Genomic DNA, 24,738 nt, shown 5'->3' with positions numbered 1-24,738 from the left:
TAACCGATCCCCTATCTATGTTAATATTGCCCCCAATTCCTTGAGCCCTTTTATGTAAATTATCTTATCCAAGACTTGCAGAGCATTTATTCAATTCCTCGGCGGTAAAGATTGGCGAAGCATTGGGAGCTTGTGTAAAAGACCTGCTTCAGATCTGGGGTGTTATTGTTACACTTTGGGTTACGTTATCATTTAGTTAGGCATGGCTAACAGAGAGAGACCACTAAAGATGTTCAAACCAATTACAGGCATAGCCAGTACGAGCTTTAGTCTAAGTCAAGCGATTGTAAACAATACAAGTGGATTAACATTCATTTGATGGAACCTTCCAAACCCACGACCTCTACCATCTAAAAGGACAAGGGCAGCAGATACCTGGGAACCCCACCACCTTGACGTTCCCCTCCAAGTCACTCACCACCCTGACTTGGAAATATATCAGCTGTTCCTTCACTGTCGCTGGGTCAAAATACAGGAACTCCCTCCCTAACAGCACTGTGGGTGTACCTACACCACGTGGGCAGCAGCGGTTCAAGAAGGTGGCTCACCACCACCTTCTCGAGGACAACTAGGGATGGGCAGTAAATGCTGGTCTTGGCTCACCTTCTAAGAACAAATCTTTAAAAAATAAGTTGATAGACATGGCTGTGAGCATCCAGCATGACTAACGCTCTTGAATAAATAATGCAGCAAAACAAATTAGGCCCAGGACAGGGATTATTATAGATTCAGTAGGTATGCAAAAGCATGCAATATTTTCACGACCACTAGCTCTTCAATTGTTGGTCATTCATTCTCAGGTTGTTGAGAGCGATTTATTGGCAGTGGGGGAGGGGGTTTCAGAAAGGACCTTTTTTTTTTTGTTTTACACAGCAAGTGGTAATGACCTGGGGCCCGCTGCCCACGAAGTGGTGGAAATGGGGATTGTGACATTATCATAAATGTAAAGAACTGAAAGGATTAATGTTATGTCCAAATCGACCACTAGAGGGAGCTAGATGTAGAACTATATAAGACATCGATGCTAAGCCTTGTGGGTGAGAGATTGAGGAGAAAGCTAGAGGACAGACTGTAGGAAAGATAGTGTAAGTGAGAGCAGATCGTAGTTATTGTATTAGTGTAGAGATTAGTGGTAGATGAGTGTAGATTGTGGGCTGGATTCTCCATATCTGGGACTATGTCCCCACGCTGGCGTCAAAACAGTAGTGTTTTACTCCTGAAAATACTGGATCAAAGGGACAGGAATTCTTAGCCCTGCAGGGGGCTAGCAGGGATCTGGAGTAAATCTAGCAGCTTTTGTGCAGATACGGGCCCCCGCAGTTCCGGGTCAGAGGTTGTGCATGCGCACGGCGGTGGCCTCCAGCGGACGTGCCGTGCTCTATGGTGGACTCAGACCGCGGAGCCAGACCCAAGAAAGAGACCCCCCCCCCCCCCACGATCGGCTGCGCGCCCGACCCTCAAACCCCGCACATGAATTCCCTGACCACATTAAGGCCTGCCGCCCTCCGATTGGCCCGCCCCCCGACCAGAGCGGCCGCGGACTCACGCGAGTATCCCGACTGGCTGGACCAGGTTAGTTCCATGCCGTTGGGAACTCTGCCGGTCGTTTCTATTTTCGTTCATGGGATGTGGGAGTCGCTGGTTGTGGGCATATCAGAATCAACCACACATTGCTGTGGGTTTGGAGCCACATGTAGGCCAGACCAGGTAAGGAGGACAGGTTTCCTTCCGTCCAGGGCGTTAGTGAACCAGATGGGTTGTTACACACCTACTTCCTGCTCTCTTTGAACAACTGAATCAGAGGCCATAGAGAGAGAAGCCATTCAGCTCTCTTTGTGCGTGAGTGCTGTCCAATTAGTCCCACGCCTGGGGGTGGAGAATTGCTGAGCGAGCCTCTGGCAATGGTCCCAGGCACGGGGCTCCCTCCCCGAGGACGGCGCTTTTCGGGGCCCGCAGCTAAGGGTTGTGAAATTGAGATAGACTGGATTGCTGTACAGAGTGCTGGCATGGACTGGGTGGGCTGAAGAGCCTCCTTCCGCCCTGTCATGCCGCTGAGTCAGGTTGGACAACAAGGGAAAGGGTGAATAAAGCAACTCCCAAGATGTGATCATTGGGTAACGTGAAGCATGGCGGCAATACGGATTTTCCATTTCCTGGTAGTTCTAAGATGTTTCTGACACGGCCGTTCCAACTCAACAGCAACTCGAAGGCAATTCACGTGCATGTGTGTGTCGCTTTTGTGGTGGGAAATGCACAAGTTCTGGTGACATCTTTGGGGTGGCACGGTAGCATAGTGGTTAGCACTGTTGCTTCACAGCTCCAGGGCCCCAGGTCCGATTCCCAGGCTTGGGTCACTGACTGTGTGGAGTCTGCAAGTTCTCCCCGTGTGTGGGTGGGTTTCCTCCGGGTGCTCTGGTCTCCTCCCACAGTCCAAAGATGTACAGGTTGGGTGCATTGGCCATGCTAAATTGCCCTTAGTGTGTGGGTGGGGTTACTGGATTACGAGGATAGGTTGGCAGCGTGGGCTTAAATAGGGTGCTCTTTCAAAGGGCCGGTGCAGACTCAATGGGCCAGATGGCCTCCTTCTGCACTGTAAATTCCCTGATCTCTTGGATAAGAAATATGTTTGAAATATTGTGTGCCTGCCCCTGGGCTGCTGCTGCCTGATATTTAGCCTAACAAAAAATAAAAAATCCGCCTTAAACTCTTGAAGTGAAGCTGGTGCCGTCACGGAACCTGTGAAGGAGCCACGGGTTAATAGTTTCAGAAGCTGATGCCAGACTCGTGGCAGGAACCACATGAGCAGCCCAGGAAATTAGTTGACAAAAATGGCAACAGTCTGTTTGGATCATTCTGTAATTTCCAACATCTGTGGCCTTCATTTTGTTGAGGTTGCTTTTTGGACACGGGAGAGAATTGGGAGTCAGAAGGTATATATATATATATATACTTCCTTTATTTGGATGTGGGTGTCACTGGCAAGGCCAACGTTTATTGCCCGCTCTTAAACCACCTTCTTGAAGAGCTGACGTACTGAATATAACTGAGTGGTTATTTCAGAGAGAGTTAAGGGCGAACCACATTGCCATCTGGGTAAGGATTTCCTTCCCTTCGTGAACCCAGTGGGATTTTATAACAATCGACAATGGTTTCACCACGGCTGAGAGTAACCTTTTCATTCCGGACAATTGAGTTTGGTGGGATTTGAACCTGCATTCTCGGATCGTTAGCTGGGCTTCGAGGTTACTTGACCAGCAATGTGACAACGAGGCTACCATACCTCCAGTCAAACTCATTGATTTGTGCAGACGTTTCTATTTTCGTTCATGGGATGTGGGAGTCGCTGGTTGTGGGCATATAAGAATCAACCACACATTGCTGTGGGTTTGGAGCCACATGTAGGCCAGACCAGGTAAGGAGGACAGGTTTCCTTCCGTCCAGGGCGTTGGTGAACCAGATGGGTTGTTACACACCTACTTCCTGCTCTCTTTGAACAACTGAATCAGACGCCAGAGAGAGAAGCCATTCAGTTCTCTTTGTGAGTGAGTGCTGTCCAATTAGTCCCAAGCCTGCCCGCCCTGCTCTTTCCCCAGAGAGCCTTTCAATTCTTCAACCATTTATCCAATTCCCCTTTGAACGTTACCATTGAATTTGCTTCCACTGCCCTTTCGGACAGCGAAGTCCAAACCACAGCAGCTCCGTGTAATAAAAATAAAAATGCTTCCGTGTTTCCCCTCCGGAACTTTCACCATTCTCTTCCCTGCCTTTGGAAACAGTTTCTCCTTGATTATGGCATCAAAACCCTTCGCGGTTTTGAGCGTCTCTATCAAATCTCTCCTTAACGTACTCTGCTCAAAGGGACTGCATTGGAATGGGTAACAGAGCCCCATTATTCTGAGACCACACAATGGATGTTGAACCCGCCCTGGCCATTTTCATTGGGATTGCCACGCACATTAAGTTCCCTCAGATATTTCTGTTGCCAATATTCTGGAGGCTGAAAACAAAGCTGAGCACCACCTTCACCCAGATTTAAAGCAACAGTTGACTTTCGTTTGAAGAGGTTTCCCTGTGGCCCAGAGAGGGCATGACTGCCCGAGTTAATAGAGTGCGTTCCTCCCTCCTCCTTTTCTGCCACCGGTGCCCTACAATTATTCAACATCTGCTGTCTCTAAAAATACAACCCGGGGTTTTTCTAACTCAATGAGAGTTTGAAATTATCTCTGCATCAGGATTTGACGGGCTGTTCCAATGGCTTAAGGAATGGGCCAGAGCTAAACTGAACAAGAGACTCCAACGTTGACCCTCCAACTGTGCTGGATGACCGGTCTGAGCTTAGGGCTTCAAGACCCCCTGGTCTAGAGAGAGGAAATGTTAGGCGAGGTAGCAGCATGCAAGTTGAGGAGAGAGTTGAACTTGTTGGATTGCCACGGGCTGGATGAGCTCATGTAGAATGAATGGCTATTTAAAAAAAATTAAATTTTATGGGATGGGGGCGTCGATGCTAGGGCAGCATTTATTGTCCATCCCTAATTGCCCTTCAGAAGATGCAGGTGAGCTGCCTTCTTGAACCGTTGTAGTCCATGTGGTGTAGGTACACCCACAGCGCTGGTAGGGAGGGAGTTTCAGGGTTTTGACTCAGCGACAGTGAAGGGACGGCCGATGTATTCCCAAGTCAGGGTGGTGAGCGACTTGGTGGGGATCGCGCAAGTGGTGGTGTTCCCAGGTATCTGCTGCCCCTTGTGACGGAGGTACCTCCAAGCGATGGAGATGCTAGGAACTAATTTTCTTCGTTCAAGTGATGGGCGTACATATACTGGAAAGGTCAGAATTGACTGGATCGTCCATGAGAAGGTGGTGGTGAGCTGTGTTGGTGACTCGCTTGGCGACATCGAAGTGGCCCTGGAGTGGCATGGAGGCCAGATCGCGTGAGGACGACAGATTTCCATCCCTGGGTTTTTAACAACAATCTGATCATGGTCAGGTAAATCTGAGATATACTAAATTAACTGAATTCAACCTCACAACTTGCATGGTGGTCTTCAGATCTCACGCCTCTAAATTATTGTGCAGCTCTCCAGATTACCGATCCAGCAACGTGACAATTATGTTACTGTTCCCACGGAAAACAGGAACTTTGGAACTATACGCCAGCAAGGCTTAATCATATGGATTTTTTGCTCTTCACCTTATTTCATAGAATTTACAGTGCAGAAGGAGGCCATTCGGCCCATCGAGTCTGCACCGGCTCTTGGAAAGAGCACCCTACCCAAGGTCAACACCTCCACCCTATCCCCATAACCCAGTAACCCCACCCAACACTAAGGGCAATTTTGGACACTAAGGGCAATTTATCATGGCCAATCCACCTAACCTGCACATCTTTGGACTGTGGGATGAAACCGGAGCACCCGGAGGAAACCCACGCACACACGGGGAGGATGTGCAGACTCCGCACAGACAGTGACCCAGCGGGGAATCGAACCTGGGACCCTGGAGCTGTGAAGCAATTGTGCTAACCTCTATGCTACCGTGCTCCTGGAGGATCAACATTCTGCTCTCCAGTCCCCAACTCTCGACACACAGACAGACACACAAATACACACACACACACACACACACACACACAGACTGATGGATTTTCCTGCAGCTTCCCTCAATGATGGGACTGGTTCTGTTGTTATGGCAATGAGGTCTGAAGAGGCCGATTGTGGACACTGATGCGACCATCAATTCACATGAGACGATTAGTAGAAGTGAACAGTGGTTTTAATAAGCTAGATCTGTGCCTGCCTGCGACTGCTCTGTACTGAGTGCCGCCTACAGGCTGCAGATCTATATACCTCCCCTGAGGGGGCGGAGCCCACAAGGGCATCAACATAATACAATACAATACAGTGGGTGAACCGTAGCAGAAATACGTCCATCACAGATACTTGCCCCAGTTTCCAGTTGCCCACAATCTCCGAGAGGCCTGGGTCTGTGCAATCGGGCACTCTGGTCAGCTGGCCAGAGGACACTTGCTAAACCAGTTGATTTGCGGGAGCCCTGAGTGGAGCATAGAAATTTCTGGCTAAGTTTGCAGCTTCAGTATTGTGAACCCGCTCATGTTCCCGAGTGTTAACGGAGACTAACACTCGGGAAAACCCCGGTCCCAAAGGCCCGATATGCAGCTGCAGGCTGTCACTTACGAGGCCTGTGACCTTTGCTCAAATCGGAGAATAATACAACTCGGCCATCACGCCTGTACTAGTTCTCTGGTAGATCCATCTAGTTAGTCCCATTCCCCTTCACATCCCCTATCCTGGAAAATGTTACCCTTCAAGTATTCATCCAATTTCCTTTTGAAAGTTATTATTGAATCTGCTTCCACTGCCCTTTCATTCAGCGCATTCCAGATCCCAACAACTCGCTGTGTAAAATAAATGTTTCCTCATGTTGCCACTGGTCCTTTTGCCAATTACCTTAAATCCTGTGCCCTGTGGCTACTGAACTCGCTGCCAATGGAAACAGCTTCTGCTTATTTATTCTATCAAAAATCGTTTAGAACCGCTCCATCAAATCTCCTCTTCTCAAAGAATAACCATCCCCGCTTCTCCAGTCTGCCCTCCAACGTTCTCGTCCGGATGCCCAGTTGTACACCAACGTGGAAGAGATTGCAGACTGCAACAAACTGGCTGCACGCAACAAAGCAAAATGAGAAGGAGCACGACTCATTTCTTCTGTACAAGAGTCAGATCGGACTCAAAACATCAACTCAGTTTCTCACTCCCCATGCTGCCAGGCCTGCTGAGCTTTTCCAGAACTTCAGATCTCCGGCATCCGCAGTATTTTGCTTTTAACGCTCCTTACCGAACTGAAGTTCATCATTGTGGTACCTATCCACCAAGTCACCTCGACACTCCTTCCTTAAATCGACAGCCACAGGAGCAGGGATGTCTCACTGCAATTACCCAGGGCCTTGGTGAGGCCACACCTGGAATGCTGTGTGCAGTTTTGGTCTCCTTATCGGAGGATGTTCCTGCTCTAGAGGGAGTGCAGAGAAGGTTTACCAGACTGATTCCTGGGTTGACGGGACTGACGTTTGAGGCGATTGAATCGGTTAGGATTGTATTCGCTGGAGTTCAGAAGAATGAGGGGGGATCTCGTAGAAACCGAGAAAATTCTAACAGGACCGGACAGGGTAGATGCAGGAATGATGTTCCCGGTGGCAGGGGAGGGCCAGAACCCGGGGTCACAGTCTGAGGATACGGGGTAGACCATGTAGGACAGAGATGAGGAGAAATTTGTGGTGGAGAGAGGTGAGCCTGTGGAATTCGTTACCACAGGAAGTAGTTGAGTCCAAAACATTGTATGGTTTCAAGAAGCAGTTAGATAAAGCACTTAGAAGGGGATCAAAGGATATGGGGGAAAGCGGAATTAGGCTATTGAGTGGAATGATCAGCCATGATCATAATGAATGGTGGAGCAGCCTCGAAGGGCCGAATGGCCTCCTCCTGCTCCTACCTTTTCTACGTTTCTGTAAAGCCCAGAAAGGAGATGAGGCTGTGCCCGGAGTTCTCCAGGGAGAAAGACATCTGTTGTGTATTCGTGGTCCAATTAGGAAGAAACAAGGTCACTTCAAGAGTTTGATCATGTGACGTACTGATGACATCATCGGCAGTTTAGGCGGGCCAACGGTCAGTCTAGTCTAACAGTTTGTGAGAAAACACCTTTCCAATAAAGCTCTTGCTTGTACTTTCATGGTCTGCGCACCTATCCTCCACAAATAGCACAAAGAAACTGGCGACGAGGTTTTTGACTCACACGGCAAGCACCCAGAACAGAACTGCAGAAAACCGTGTGAGTTAGAAAAATCGTCGATCCACACTCCAGCAATCCAAGAAGGATTAAGAAGATAAAAACATCATATACCAAAGCTGGCAACGGAGGGGTGCCGAATAATAGCAGCAATAATCGAAGGAGCCGAAATGTAAGCACAGATTTCTGTGAAACCAGCATCAAAAGAAACTTTGTCAAAGAGTCACCCAGACTCGAAACGTTCGCTCTGTTCTCTCTCCACAGATGCTGTCAGACCTGCTGAGATTATCCAGTATTTTCTGTTTCTGTTTCAGATTCCAACTTCCGCAGTAATTTGCTTTTTATCAAAAGAAGCTTGCCACGTGCTCTGCCCGGAAAGTGCTCGCTCTACTGGGGGTAGCAAGTAAAGTAACAAATACCCTGCAACAAATAATGGAGAGTTAGGGGAGTTTAGCAACACCCCTTGCAAAACGCAAAGGAACGGGTGGAACTCAGGGTTACCTGAAAAGAAGCGAGGCAGTTCTAAAAGATTTGTGACACATTTGTGCTTAGGCAAGCCTTCCCAGAGTAAAATGGCGGGACTTCTTGGCACCATGTGACTGCATGATGACATCACCGAGCGCTGGAGTTCAAAATTGAAAGATTCAAATACTTTGCCCTGGTGAACAAAACTACCCGAGAGTTGTGGTTAGATCTTGCGAGTCGTAATGGCCGTAGGAAATCCCCCGATTCTGGCGGGGCGGGGATGGTAGATCGCGCCCAATGTGTGATCAGGCCCTTCTTTGAAACAATATCATGGGAGTTGTACATGCCCCTGAGATGGTAGACAGGTCCTCAAACTTAACATTTCATCTGAAAGGCAACGCCTCTGACCCTGCAGCACCCCTCCAGTACGGCCAGGGGGCATCAGCCGAGATCGTGCTCTTAAACCCAACTTGAACCCAACAACTACCTGGTTCAGAAGCAAGAATGCAACTCACTGAGTCGCAACTGACACAAGTACGAGAGGCAAGATCTGTGCTGCGGTCGTTTCCACACCTACCAAGTGTGCAAACAACACTCGGAAAGAACAATTCGGTGTGGTGTCTTCCAAGAGAAGGGGAGAGCGAATGGGGAAATCGGGGGAATTAGTTACCTGACAATTACAGCAACTTCAATAGATTGCCACATAAACTGAAAATCCGTTTCCAGAAATGTTACTCTTGTCAGTTACAGTGCAGCAAATAATCTGTAAGAAACATAAATCGTTATTTACTAATGTTTACACTAATGCTACTTTCTACTTTGGCACAGATCGTTCTGGAAGGTGCAGTCATACCAGATCCAAAGGCCAGCATTGCAATTTTTGAAATCAATATCTCTCCTGGCTATTGCATCGGTGAGTTTGTTTCGTTTCTACGTTGGTAAGAACGGTCAAGCTGTTCTGTTAGTCGTTGAGTTTCGAGAGCCATTATTGAATGTTAAGAATTGGAGACGGAGGGGTTGCTGAACAAAAGCTGTTAAATAAAACCATTCTTCAGTCGACACATTACATTTTAATCAGTTGCTCAGCACAAGAAAATAAGAGCAGGAATAGAGCAGTAGCTCGTCTGCCATTCAATCAGATCATTGGCTGATCTTCTGTCTCCACTTCGTTCCCCCCTCCCCTCCACCCCCCCGCCCCCATCACTATATCCGTCAACGTGCAAAATTCTATCAATCTTTCATCAATTCATTGCCCACCCCTAATTGCCCTTGAACTGCTAGCCTACTTCAAAATCAACCCCTGGAGTCACGTGTAGGCCAGACCGGGTAAGGACAGCAGATTTCCTTCCCTGGAGGGCATTAGTGAACCAGATGGGTTTTTACAACAATGGTTTTGTGGACTTTATGAGACTTTTAATTCAAACTCCACCATCAGCTGTGATGGGATTGGAACTTGGGTCCACAGAGCATTACCCTGCGTCTCCGGATTACCAACAACTGCGGCAACACTTTCACTTTGATCTTGAACATGTTAAGCGACTAATTTCAGATCTCCAAATGTAACCAATCACCTTTCTGCAGTCTTTGGGGTCACCGACTGTGACTGAGTGAATTCCTGAAGCTTTCCCTAAATGACCTCTGATTTCTAACCACCCTACCCAGTCAGGACAAACCACATCCCCCCTCCCCTTCCCCAAAGTGCTTCAAGGAAGTGTAAAACTATTGAGTTTTAGTGCCCTGATGATTTTTCTCTTGTGTTCCGCGCAGTAAAGTCCAGGAGACTCCAGGCAATAACCCTGGAAGGTTGGCAGCACCTACCCCTGATCCTAGTTGTATATAATTCAGGTGCTCACAGGACCGAATGTTGCGTCTTTGTGAACCTATTCTTTGGCACAGTAGCGTAGTGGTTAACACTGTGGCTTCACAGCTCCAGGGGTCCCGGGTTCGATTCCCGGCTTGGGTCACTGTCACGTTCTCCCCGTGTGTGCGTGGGTTTCCTCCGGCTGCTCCGGTTTCCTCCCACATTCCAAAGATCTGCAGGTTAGGTGGATTGGCCATGCTAAAATTGCCCTTGGGTTAGATGGGGTTGCAGGGTTACGGGGATAGGGTGGAGGTATGGGCTTAAGTAGGATGCTCTTTCCAGGAGCTGGCGCAGACTCGATGGGCCGAATGGCCTCCTTCTGCACTGTAAATTCTATGATTCTGTTCTGTGGGGGAGACACAAAAGGACAAATGGTCCAATTTCCAGCCCTATTAGGGTTTGATTCTATGGTCGGGCTCTGTCTTCAACACTGTGACTTTCTTTACACCGAGTGTTCTTACATTTGCAGTGTGTACCTTTGAGGAAAACCACCTCTGTGGCTATAACAACAGGTGGAATCCAAATCTGAACTGGCTGGTCGGTGGAGGCTCGGTACGAAATTCGCCAACAAACCTGCCCACTGATCACACATGGGACAACGAGCACGGTATGTTTTCTGTCACTCCAGCATTCTAGATGGTCTGAAACAAATACCTGCCTTTATTATTTTCTGGAGACAGTGGCAATGTTACTGGACTAGTGATCCAGAGGCCCAGGCTATTGCTCTGGAGACAGGGGTTCAGATCGCGCCACGGCAACTGGTGGAATTTAAATTCAATTAATAAATCTGGAATTGAAAACTGACCTCCGTAATGGTGACCGTGGAACGATCATAGCTTTTCGGAATACCCAATTTGGTTCGCTAAGTTCTTTAGGGAAAGAAATCTGCCGACATGTGACTCCAGACCCAAAGCAATGTGGTTGACCCTTAATTGCCCCTCTGACAGCCTCTCCGTTCAAACGCAATTAAGGATGGGGAACAAACGTCGGACTTGCCCGCGGCGCCCACAGCCCAGCAAAGAATAAAGAAGAGGGAAATTAAGAAAGGGCTCATCAAAGAAACCGATAAAATCAATCATACAGCACCATAGAGACCACTCAGCCCATCTCGCCCGTGCTGGCCCTTTGAAGGAGCAGTTCGATTGTTCCTGCATGCTGTTCAATTCCAGAAAGCTAGTTGGCGAAGGGTAGACTGGAGCCGCTTAGATAACTGCCCTTTACCCCACTCTCTGCAATTTGCCTTGAACTCGGCCAACAATCCACTCTCAATCCATTTTGTCTCGTGATGCAAGTGACTCCCCAATCAATACCGACCATCTGGATACAATTGAACACGATTTGTGTATGATTAACACAACAACCCTGCTGTTACCCCACAGCCATGTCAAAAATAAATTTAGAGCACACAATTCATTTTTTTTTCCCAATTAAGGGACTAAATTGCGTGGCCAATCCACCTACCCGGCACATTTTGGGTTGTGGGGGTGAGACCCACGCAGACACGGGGAGAATGTGCAAACTCCGCACGGACAGTGACCCAGAGCCGGGATCGAACCTGGGACCTTGGCGCCGTGAGGCAGCAGTGCTAAGCCGCCGTGCCGCCCGTTTCCCCACAGTTTGCAGCCGTTTTATTTTCAAGCGTTCATCCAGTTCCTCTTTTGAAGGTTGTTATTGGATCTGCTGCCCTTTCCGACGGAATGTTCCAGATCACAACAGCTCGCTGCGTAAAAAAAATACAAATCTTCCCCAAACCCCGCTGCTGGCCCTTTTACCAATTGTCTTAAATCTGTGTCCTCTGGATTCCTGACTCAGCCTCCGCTGGAAAAAGATTGTTTTTGGTTTCAGTTTTTTCGTTTTGTACTGATATTCAATCTTGAAATGGCAAAGTAAGTAAATAATTAAGTAGGGAGCAACCTCACATTGATAAACGCCTGGATTTGGCATTCTTCAGTTAAAGTCCCATTGACTGGTACCAGGGTAGGGAAAGGTACGTTAGAGAGTCTTTCACTATCCTGTCCCCGGATGGACGATGAGATATAGGGCACAGCTATTGAGTTGTGGATGCTGATACCCTCTCCGCAAGAAGAAGCTGGACTAGCTCCTGACTGGGGTGGAGATCACATAGAATTTACAATGCAGAAGGAGGCCATTCGGCCCATCGGGTCTGCACCGGCTCTTGGAAAGAGCACCGTGATATTGAAGGTAGGTGCCTCCGCAGAGAACACTTGGTCCACGCGACCGACTGATTGCTTGAAAGGGTCCAAAAGGGATTATCCAGTGCATCCTTTCTCCTTGTGAAGGAGTCGAAGGCACCGGAGGGAGCGCAGGAAAGATTCATTGAGAACGATTTCAAAGATGAGGAACTTCAGTTGCAAAGATACGATTGGAGAAGGTGGAACCGTTCTCCTTGGAGAAGAGAGGGTTGAGAGGAGATTTGATCGAGGGGTTCAAAATCATGGGGGTGGGTGGACAGAGTAGACGGGGAGAAACTACTCCCAGTGATTGAAGGATGGAGTAGGAAAGGCACAGATTTAAAGTGATTGGCAAAAGGAGCAATGGAGACATGAGGAAGAGCTTTTCCACACAGCAAGTGATTAAGACCTTTGACGCACTGCCAGAGAGCGAGATGGAGGTTGGATCAACCGAGGCATTCAGGAGGGAATTTGGATTATTATTTGAAAAGGAGGAATGTGGCAGGCTGCAGGGAGGAGACAGAGGAATGGCACTTGATGTATTACTCACCCTGAGAGCCAGCACAGACACTACCGACCAAGTGGCATCTTTCTCTGCCGCACCAATTCTGTCATTTTTATGGCCTGGGGTTCCCCTGTGTTTTTCTGAGCCTGGCTCTGAAACTGACATAACTGGGTGGGTAGGGATGTGGTGGCTGGCGGTAGTACTGAGGGTCTAGTCCTGATACCCCAGCAACATGAAATGTGGACCAGGTTTGATAAGCCAGTTGGGCGGCGCGGCGGCACAGTGGTTAGCACTGATGCCTCACGGCGCCAGAGATCCGGCTTCGATTCCGGCCTTGGGTCGCTGTCTGTGCGGAGTCTGCACGTTCTCCCCGCGTCTGCGTGGGTTTCCTCCGGGTGCTCCGGTTTCCACCCACAGTCCAAAGATGTACGGGTTAGGTGGATTGGCCGTGCTAAATTGTCCCTTAGTGTCCAAAGGTGGGGTTACAGGGATAGGGCAGAGGAGTGGGTTTAGGTAGGGTGCTCACTCAGAGGGTCGGTACAGGCCTGATGGGCCGAATGCCCTCGTTCTGCATTGTAGAGATTCAATGATTCTTTTGTCATCTCCTGTCCATTAAATTTCCAGGTGGGTATGTAAGTAATAACATCATTCCAACAGTTCAAAAGCAGTCTGTCCATTTAGATAACATTTTACAACATTGAGGCACCTCCTATTCAGGCACTTCAGGGGCTGGTTTAGCACAGGGCAAAATCGCTGGCTTTTAAAGCAGACCAAGGCAGGCCAGCAGCACGGTTCAATTCCCATACCAGCCTCCCCGAACAGGTGCCGGAATGTGGCGACTAGGGGCTTTTCACAGTAACTTCATTTGAAGCCTACTTGTGACAATAAGCGATTTTCATTTCATTTCATTTTCACTTCATGGAAAGGCAAGTTGGGTTAGCTTGATTCCAATGCGAATTGGAATGGCGAGCAGGAATGTCTCCTAGCTCAACATTGCTTCAGCATGAAATTAAAATGAATCACCTCAGCTCTCATTAAACCTGTGGTGGATTAACTGTACAACAGCTTTCAGGCCCCAGAAGTCCATTACGCATGATGTCATCGGAGCTGGAAGGGGTATCAAAGTGCCTCAGTGGGGAACGATCCCAAAAGCATTCTGACCACAAATAGGAAAGCAACGTTGCATAGAAAAGAACACACATCAATTGGAGGCAGGGACCATTACAGAACTGTCGGGAAGTTGTACTGTTGACATCTGTAACTAGGCAGTGTGATAAATACTTCTCAAAAAATATTTACTCATAGGAGACCCACACGGTGACTCTATAAACCACGAGAAAATGCCAAAGGATAATTGTCATAAGGCTTCATGTAACCCTGCAATCTTCAAGATGAGGAAGAGCAGTTACATGGAGAAGCGAGAGAAGCTTAGATTGTTGTCCTTGAAGCAGAGAATTTAGAACCTTGGAATACCTTCAGTGCAGAAGGAGGCCATTTGGCCCATTGAGTCTGCACTCACCCTCTGAAAGAGAACACTACCTAGGGCCACTCCCCCGCCCCATCTCCGTAATCCCACCTAACCTGCACACCTTTGGACACGAAGGGACAATTCAGCACAGCCAATCCACCTAACCTGCACATCTTTGGACTGTGGGAGGCAACCGGAGGAAACCCACGCAGACTCGGGGAGAACGTGCAAACTCCACACAGTCACCTGAGGTCGGAAGCGAACCTAGGTCCCTGGCTCTGTGAGGCAGCAGTGCTAACCACTGTGCCAGCGTGCTGTCCCACATGTGCCCCGCCCCCCTCCCTGCCATCGTGGGGGGGGGGGGGGGGGGGGGGGGGGGTGTCCCGAGTCAATAATCAGAGACACACATTTAAGGCAATTGGTATAGAACCAAAGGAGGACATGAAGAGAACTGTTTAATGCAGCAAGATGTGATCTGAAGCCATTTGAAGCGTGCTGCATTGAAGGGCAGCGGAATTAGATCCAATAATTCTCAAAAGGGAATCGGATAGAGACTTGGAAGAGGGACAAGTTCCGGATTATGGAGAAGGAACCGGGGAGAGTGGGACTAATTGGATAGTTCTTTCAATGAACCAGCACGGCACGGTGGGATCAAATGGCCTCCTTCTGTGCTGTTTAATCTTATAACTCAATGCTCTTTCTGGCCCAATGCTTTGTGAGTATTCAGTGATATTTGGAAATTAATAGGGCTTTAAAGAACCTGAAGATAGCTGACTATTGTAAAATCGCACAAAAAATAGTGCACGAGCAAACTCAACTTTGGTCCAGATTGCGAACCCAGACAGCAGGACTCATACAGGTCAGTCCCTGATCGCTGGAGTAAATGCCTTACTGCAATAAACAAGGGGAAGGGGGGGAGAGAAATGACAAGCCTCACGCTGACAGAGAAAATACAGGCGCTGTTTACACACACCAAATACAGACATTGTTTGCAAGACCAAATGATAGCGTACAAGGAGCAGAACACAACCCTGCAGAACTCAGAATAGTAAGCTTGTTCTTAATCAATGCAGGCAAAGCATCGTCCCTGCAAGCCGCTGCTGAATAATCTCACCACATCCTGTTTTGTTTGAGATTGAATGAGTATATCTGGTGCCAGTTAGGTAAGCACTGCTGTGTGATTATTGGATTTTGTTGAATTGGAATGCGCCTCATTTGGCATATGACTTTTTTTCTGGGAATTATCCGCGAGCTTTGCTTTCTCTCTTCTCTCCCCACGGCCCCAGCCAGCATGACATTTAAGGCTGTATTTACACCATTTTCTATCAGTGCCCCTGCTGTGGTTAGAATGTACATTCATGTGACCCAGGAAAACGTGGAGTGCAGCCCCTGTGGAGAAGGGAAGCCTCATGTTCACGCCTTTGCAACAGATTAACAGAAGGTATTGACGTCAGTGGAAGCAGAGAGTGACACTATTATTTTCCACCAGAATGGAGGTGGTTGGTTAATCGGTTGAGACAGGTTTGTGTACCCGGTATTCCTTTCAGGTGAGATCATCCTCGTCATACATCCTCTTTCGAGTAACGGTGGGGTTTCTGTTTGTGTACGAAGCAGTGATTTATTTCCCAGGAATTTCCAAAGAGGGTTTGCGGTCTCCCAGCTCATCTGAGTTTGTGCGTTCGCCAGCGCCAGGGTAGTAAACCGCCCGGCTCTGCTGGGGAAAGAATGAGGTTTCCATTCATGAATTGCGCTGCAATGTGTTGTATCCCGTGCAACGCTCACCTTGCGTGTTGCGAAGGTCAGCATTTGCGAAAGAAAGAAAAGCTACTAATGTTCTGAGAACCTCAAATGTGGATTGTGACAACATGGACGAGAATGACTGTAACGGTGATCATTTCACACCGCCATTTGGCCCCAAACGGTCCTTGCTTGTGAATATGTCCGACATGAACCCCTTCCTCACCTTCAATCAATTTATATTTCTATTCCTTCCTCCTTTATCTCGCTATCTAGTTCCCTTCTTCAGATAGTGAATTCCACTCTGTGCGTAAGGAAGTTTCTACTGGATTCCTTATTGGATTTAATAATAATAATAATCTTTATTGTCACAAGTAGGCTTACATTAACACTGTAATGAAGTTACTGTGAAAATCCCCTAGTCGCCACATTCCGGCGCCTGTTCGGAAACACAGAGGGAGAATTCAGAATGTCCAAATTACCTAACAGCACGTCTTTCAGGACTTGTGGGAGGGAACCGGAGCACCCGGAGGAAACCCACGCAGTCACAGGGAGAACGTGCAGACTCCGCACAGACAGTGACCCAAGCCGGGAATCGTACCCTGGTGCTGTGAAGCAACAGTGCTAACCGCTGTGCCACCGTGTCGCCCCTGACTGTCTTGTAGTGATGGCACCTGATTCTGGACCTCCTCAGAGTTGAAACGTTTTCTGTGTATCTACGCTATCAAACCCTTTCAAACCCCGTTTATCTCAGTTGGCTGGGCAGCTGGTTGGTGATGCGGAGCGAGGCCAACAGCGCGGGTTCAATTCCCGTACCGGCTGAGGTTATCCACGAAGGCCCGCCTTCTCAAACTTGCCCCTCGCCTGAGATATGGTGACCGTCGGGTTAAATCACCACCAATCAGCTCTCCCCCCTCAAAGGGGAAAGCAGCCTATGGTCACCTGGGACTAAGGCGACTTTGCTTGACTTATAAAGGGTTGATGGAGCCAATTGTTGCTTCCTGAGGATCGGACTCAGGGTGGGCATGATAGGAGGGTGTAATTAAGGTTACAGGGGGCAGAGGGAGCCAGTAGGTGGGACAGTGTCATCTGAAGGGGCAATGAGGGTTGTTCGTCGGGGCAAGGAGGTGCATATGGTCATGGTGGGGAGTGGGGGGCAGGAGGAGGTCTGGGAGGTCATTGTGAATGGGGGAGGGGGTGGGATGTTCGGGAAGCAAGTGAACATGGGCCTTCGTCTGGATATCCTGGAAAGAAATGGGTTCGGAATGGAAGGTGACATTTGGGGAGGTCAAAGGTGATGCCAGAGGGTGGGGTCAGTGGTGATGGAGGAAAGGACATGGGTGACTAGGGGAAGGGAAGTGGTGGGTGGGCTCATAAAGTAAGTGACAATAACCACACTGGGCAAATTGATAGTAAGCGGGGCCTCGTTTTGGAGGGCGCCCCAGGTGCCACCATCCAGCTCACTCCATCATGGGAAGATGTTGGGGAACCCCCAGTGGTGTTATTAATGTCGCCGGGGACTGAAGATACTGTGGGATTTCCCATTCCACGTGTGAATTATGGCCTTGCTCCCACCACAGGACATCCGCCCATGGATTCTGAGTTTTAAATGGGAGATTAAAGCCCTCCTACTGGCAATGTAACGCATTTCTGCTGTTTTCTCTGGGTGATACTGAAGGACCTTTGATGCGTCGCCACTCTTGGTTAGACTCTCCTGCGTACAGCAGGCAGCATTTCAACTGCCTCAAGTTGGAGTCCAATTGAAAGCACAATTGCAAACTGTTGCAAAGTCTTCCAATATTAATCTAATAACCTTTATTAGTGTCACAAGTAGGCTTACATTAACATTGCAATGAAGTTACTGTGAAAATCCCCTAGTCGCCACATTCCGGCACCTGTTCAGGTACACCGAGGGAGAATTCAGAATGTCCAATTCACCAAACAAGTCTTTCGGAACTTGTGGGAGGAAACCGGAGCACCCGGAGAAATCCCACGCAGACACGGGGAGAACGTGCAGACTCCGTACAGACAGTGACCCAAGCCGGGAATCGAACCTGGGTCCCTGGCACTGTGAAGCAGTGGTGCTAACCACTGTGCTACCTTGCCGTCCTTCTCACCCTTGTCCAAAGCCTTGCCTCACACAAACGGCAGTGGAAAACTGGCATTCGGGGCGGCACGGTGGCGCAGTGGTTAGCACCGCTGCCTCACGATGCCGAAGACATGGGTTCGATCTGTTGCCAATTGGCACCGGAGTAATGTTGCCAATTAATAATGATGCTCTTTAGAGTCGCCAGGTATCAAATGATACCACCACAAGGCTTTACCGGATATCGATCAAAGGACCACACAACCAGTTAGTCAGTTCAAGTTCAAAGATGGTTTATTTACACACAAGGATTACTTCGACATGCAACACAAAACACTACAAGTTAAACTACATCTAACAACTACAATAACCTATACTTAACTTCAGGGCAACCGGCTCTGTGCAGATGGACAAGGCCTTTGTTCGGGTCTTGCGTGGCTGGGTGGAAGAAGTGGCTCTGTTTCTGCTGGGCTCAACCGTCTGGTAGCGATCGCTGGCCTTGAACTTGTCTGTCTGGTCATTATGCTGCACTTGGGTTGGCACAGGCCAGATCCAAGAGAGACCGAGCACACGGCTATGTCTCTTTTTGTCCCTCTGGGATTTCGCGCTCTTTGGGGCGGTCCTTAACTTGGACCCAATAATTCGACAGGCTTCGATCACTGCCTTCGATTTTGGCCAATAAAGGGGCAGGTGCCTTAATGGCTGGGCTGGTCCTTAGCGATCATTGACCTTGGCTGTTTGGGCTCCCTGAGTAAAGGGAGTGGCACCGATCAGTCTGTATCTGTATCGGTTACCTGAGTGCAGTCCTATTGTCCTGAGGAAATGGGCCATTAGAATGCAAACGAGCGGGGGTTTCGATCGTGTCTAGCTATCTGGGTCGCAAATACACACACAAGCTCTGGGTCTGTCTGAGTCCTGGGATGGCCATAATTCCCATGGTCCTTTGCAGGTGGCCCTCTGAGATGGCTGCAGATCCTGGCCCCGGGTCCCTGTCCGTGTGGTGTTTGCACATTCTCCCCGTGTCTGCGTGGGTCTTACCCCCACAACCCAAAGATGTGCAGGGGAGGTGGATTGGCCATGCTAAATTGCCAGCTTAACTAAAAAAAAAAGGAAATCTGGAATCCTCTCCTGCAAAACATTGATGAGGCTGGAGATCAATTGAAAATTTCAAAACTGACTTTGTTCGATATTTGCTAGACAAAGGGATTAAGGCAGGATAGGGTCACAGAGGAGTACACATAAAAACTCACAGCTACTGACCAAAAAATTACAAATATTAGATCATCACTTTGCCTCAATATTTATGACATGGTGGATCCAATGTTAGAAAAGGTCAGGAAGAATATTGCTGAAGCTTTTCATCACACACTCATCAGGACAAATACAAGAAAACCAGATTTCTAAGGAATGCAACAATTTATACTACAGGAGAAAAAGGGTGCTGATTGATTGGCCACCCAGCTCTGACTGGACAAGGAGTTGTTGAGGTGTGATTGTTGGAAATTTGGTTTTCTTGTATTTGTCCTGATGGGAGATTAAGTCACTTCTCCCCCTTACACCAATATTCAGCTCAAAAGGAGGTTGAAGATATTGAAGGTGGAAAGGAGGGCGATCATAGATAAACAAATCAAATTTTGAGAGGATTCCACCCCCATCCGGATGGATTGCATCATGCATATTTATCCATTGTTGGAAGTGCGATTCCACTGGGATTAATGCTCGAACAGTTCATGTTTCCCATTTGCATTCACGATTTGAACTCCGGAAGCTGGAGTACTGTTTCAAAATTTGAGAGCCGAACAGCACATATTGGCGAGGTGAGTTGAATTGGGGTAGAAGGAGGCTCATGTGCAGCATGAATACCCCACTGGGGTTTGATGGACCCAATGGCCTCCCTCTGTGTACTGCAGGTGTTTTGTAACCAAAGCGGGTTAAGCAGAGTTAAGATGCAGACCAGCCACAATCTAAATAGCTGGCGAAGCAAACTCGAGGGGCCGAATGGCCTCTGCTGGTCCAACGCTGCAGACCCATCCCTCCGGTTTTGCTGGCACGTACGGGCACAACAGCGCAGAACTTCAGTTGTTTGGCTGGATGTAAATCTGGAACATTCGTTCCAGAAACTCTCATTTCAATTTCTGTTTGCAGGGAGAGACCCTCAAAGTTGAGACTCCTCCTCATTGGAGCAAAGCAGGTTAAAGGGAGATTTAATCAAGGCGTTCAAAATTGTGACGGACCATAGAAAGACCACAGAGTGGCAAAGGAGCCAGAGGGGAGATAAGGAGAATTGGTTAAAGTGGCATGTTTTAATGATCGACTGCGCACTCCTGGAATGGGCTGTGGAGGCAGGTCTAAAAATGATTTGGAATAAATACAACAAGGCCATAAGGGCTATGAAGAAAAAGCTGGGAGCGGGACTAATTCACAGTGGGCAATCAGCGGGGTGCGCAGCTGCATGGCTGCCTTGCCGGCTGCGGCAAGGGCGCTCTGTGTCCCTGACCCCCCTGCCCACTTCCTGGCTCCCCCGCCCCCCCCCCCTACTCTCCCCGGCCCTGGCAGAAGCTGCCCGGCCAGCGGCACAACTGTCAGCAAACTGTGGTGATGTTGGACCCTTTCCGTACCCCCTCCCTGTCCCTCAGCAGCCGCCACGCCGGTTTCACGATTTTGAAAAGCACAAATGAACCGCGCCGTCGGAAACTCTGCCCATCGGAGGCGGAGCATCGCGGAGGCCCTGGAGACTACCGGGTCAGGCCCGCTAATTATATGCAAACGGTGCCTACTGTACTTGGGGAGTGAAACGCATTGACGCCGTTTTCGAGGTGACGGAGAATCGCGATTTGGCGTCAAGTCGGCGCCTGTCGCGATTTTGGCATCAGAAGCTATTCCCCGCCAAATCGCACTTCCCGATTTCTGTGTCGGCTAACGGTGAATCCCGCCCCCTAAATCTCATACGTTTAATCTGATACACCTCCTTGTCCCAAATGTTGTATTTCTATGTTTGAGGAACACAAATTTACTAATCTCGCACAGGATGAGTAAAACTAAACATAGGTTCTGTTTGTTTGAAGATGGAATTGCTAAACAGACAGATTTACTATAAAGATTCAACAGCTATTGTTAGCAGGAGAATACAGCGGCAGCTTCTTCACACCACATGCTGCTAGCTAAATTGAAAGCTCCTCTGAGCAATGCCTGTTAATCACATGGTTTACATCCTGGCTATCTACTCCTGAGAATATTCTGTGTTAAAACAATATGACACCATGAGCAGGTATCATGTGTTAAACTGCTGAGTGGTGGCGATGTGTTATAGTTCGCTCTAGGAGTTTGGATTGCTGTGGCAACATATACTTTTGAATGAAATGAAATGAAATGAAAATCGCTTATTGTCACAAGTAGGCTTCAATGAGTTCGGCCACATTTAAGAACGCACACTCCTTAACCATCAAATCCTCAGGTGCGACTTGAACCCTGAGTTTCATACTGGGAGACAAAGACACTGCCCACTGCCCCACAAGACCTCCCATCACCACTGAGTAGCAAATCAGTAAATCCTATAGCACAGAAAATATATCTTGACGTCAGATTGTCAAAACTGTTAAATGGTCCACTTTACAATCAACATTGTTCTTGCAGGTCACTATATGTACGTTGACGCTATTTACACCACAAGTTTACATGAAGTGGCTCAGTTACTGTCACCAGTGACAACCTCCGCCCTATCTGGATGTCTGTCTTTCTTCTACCAACTTGAACAGTCTCGGTCCAACTTATTTATCGTCTATACCAAGGACAGAATGGAACATTATGAGGAGGTGTGGAGATCGAATAAGTCTACGCATAATTGGAGTTTGGTAACGGTGAATGTTAAAGCGTCACACCCATTTCAGGTAAATCTTTCTGTTGTAGCACAGCAACTTGTATCATAGTATTTTTACATTATATGTAGTCGGGATATAAAAAGTGGAGACCCAAACTTGGGGGTCCAGGTAGGTATATCATTAAAATGTCAAGAATGGGTACAAATAAATAATACCACAAAATGTTAATGGAACGTTGGCCTCTATTTCTACAGAAGTAGACCAAAGGGTTAGAAACTATACTTCAGGTACATTAAACTCTGCTTAAACCATACCTGCAGCACAGTAATTCCTCATTTAATATTGTAGTTTCATTCTTGAAAAGTGCAGCTTTAAATTAAACATTAAGCAAATCACATTTTCCCATTGCACTAATGAAAAAGCTGCAGTTAGGTTACAAGCTTTCTCGCTATTGAAACATTATACCCCTGTAAGTGGACATATAATACATTCCTAAATTTTTATATTTGTAAATAAAATACTTTTCGCCACATCCTACCCCATTCTCTCACACTCACCTTCTCGCCCACTCACTGGTTTCATAGAATCATAGAATTTACCGTGCATAAGGAGGCCATTTGGCCCATCAAGGTTGCACTGGACCTTGGAAAGAGCACCCCACTCAAGCCCACACCTCCACCCTATCCCCGTAGCCCAGTAACCTCACTTAACCTCTTTGGACACTAAGGGCAATTTATCATGGCCAATCCACCTAACCCGCACATCTTTGGACTGTGGGAGGAAACCGTAGCACCCGGAGGAAACACACGCACACACGGGGAGAACGTGCAGTCTCCGCACAGACAGTGGCCCAAGCTGGGAATCCAACCTGGGATCCTGGAGCTGTGAAGCAACAGTGCTAACCACTGTGCTACCGTGCTGCCCCAAACTCCCTCCCCCCACTCCCTCACAATCTCCCCTCGGCCACACTCCACGTTCCCCTCCCACTCCCACAGACTTGTCACCTCACCCAGACTCCACATCCCCCTCCTACTCCCTCACACTTGCCCCCTCTCCCACTCACCACCTCCCCCTCCTACTCCCCGTCACACCTCCTCGCCTGCTCTCTGCTTTCACCCCTCTCACTCCCTCAAAACTCACCCCCTCGGCCAATCGCCACTTCCCACTCCCTCACCCTCGACACCTCGCCCATTCGTCACCTCCCCCTCCCAATCCCTCACAATTTGCCACATCCCCTCCCTATTCCCTCGCACCCGCCCCTGTTACCCACTCATCACATCCCCCTCCTACTCCTTCACACTCACCCCCTCCCACTTTCCACCTCCCCCTCCCTCTCCCTCACATTTGCTCCCACTCACCACTCCCCCCTCCTACTCCCTCACTATCACCGCCTCTTCCACTCACCTTGTACCACGGCCACTGGGAAGAGTTTTTATTTCTCTACCTCCTCTAAACCTGTCATAATCTTGTACACCTCCATCAAATCTCCCCTCAATCTCCTCTGCTCCAAGGAGAACAATCTCAGCTTCTCCAGCCAAGCCTTGTAACTAAATCCTCCCTCCCCCCCCACCCCCACCTTCCCCACCCCTGGAACCATTATGGTAAATTTCCTCTGGACTGTTTCAAGTGTTAGGATACCTGACCAGATTTCAACTTCTGTTTGATACCGGACAAAAACCCGAAACAATTTCCAATTTGTAAAACTGTCAGGAAAGGAGATCGTATTTTATGTTAAAACAAACTTGAATTTACACACAGAATTAACCATATAAACATTGTTTTACAATTATCAGTTAAACAGTTCTTAAATAAAAGGAGAAACTTTAATGTATAATCTACACTTGCCACTAACTAATTCTAGTTAAGGAACCAAATGCATTTCAAATGCCACATCTAAATAAAATCAGCAAAACAAGTTATTTGCATATTTATGCAGACCTTTGGCAAGAGAGACCCTTTTCGGGAACACCTGAAAATCCTTGCTCAATCATCCAGCATTTGGCAAAACTGCAAACTACAGGCAGACCTGGCTCCTCCCAATAACTACATAATCTGTACCCCACTAAAATATCTCATTACCTGCTTAGCAAGGGCTAAACACAATCCCTCATAAAAGATTTACTCTTGGGGCGGCATGTGGCGCAGTGGTTACCATTGGGACTGTGGTGCTGAGGACCCGGGTTCAAATCCCGGCCCTGGGTCACTGTCCGTGTGGAGTTTGCACGTTTTCCCCATGTCTGCGTGGGTTTCACCCCCACAACCCAAAGATGTGCAGGTTAGGTGGATTGGCCATGCTAAATTGCCCCTTAATTGGAAAAAATAATAATAATAGGGTACTCTAAATTTAAAAAAAAAATTAAATTAATGATTTACTCTCCAGGGAATCACCAGCAATCAAAACAATACCCCATTAGCCATCTCTCTTTAAACACATAAATGGTTAAAATCAATCATTACCTCACCTTTTACGACTCCTTAATCACAGCTTTAGTAGACACACTGTCTGTATGTATTTTAAACCAGGGTTTTTAATAATGTGACTACCGCAAATATGAAATGTAATAAATAATAATTTCTCCATTCATCACACAAGGACCTTCACACCTTCCCTGAAATGTGGTGACCAGAACTGGATGCAATACTCCAGCTGGGGGAGTAACCAAAGCTTTTAAAAGATTCAGCAGACCGTCCCTGCATTTCTCCTCACTGCCCCGATTTACAAAGCCCAAGACTTCCTTTTGCTTTGCTAACCACTCTCCCAGTGCGTCCTGCTGCCTTCAAAGGTGGGTGTGCCTGCGCCCCCAGG

At 48.1% G+C, this 24,738-nt stretch overlaps 1 protein-coding gene across 4 annotated transcripts in view; it reads left to right on the top strand.

The window, feature by feature from the left end:
• Positions 1-24,738, top strand: part of mamdc2a (MAM domain containing 2a) — a 154,566-nt gene that overhangs the window by 63,610 nt on the left and 66,218 nt on the right. For all 4 annotated transcript variants that reach the window (XM_072517392.1, XM_072517391.1, XM_072517393.1 and 1 more), the window contains exons 4-6: positions 9,094-9,178; positions 10,596-10,733; positions 21,748-22,001. In XM_072517392.1, coding sequence (XP_072373493.1) covers positions 9,094-9,178; positions 10,596-10,733; positions 21,748-22,001 — 477 coding nt within the window. The remainder of the gene's footprint in view (positions 1-9,093; positions 9,179-10,595; positions 10,734-21,747; positions 22,002-24,738) is intronic.

This window comes from Scyliorhinus torazame, chromosome 9 (genome assembly GCF_047496885.1).
Source record: "Scyliorhinus torazame isolate Kashiwa2021f chromosome 9, sScyTor2.1, whole genome shotgun sequence".
Lineage (NCBI taxonomy): Eukaryota > Metazoa > Chordata > Chondrichthyes > Carcharhiniformes > Scyliorhinidae > Scyliorhinus > Scyliorhinus torazame.
The sequence above is the reverse complement of the archived record's forward strand: the minus strand, read 5'-3'. Positions and strand labels throughout refer to the sequence as shown.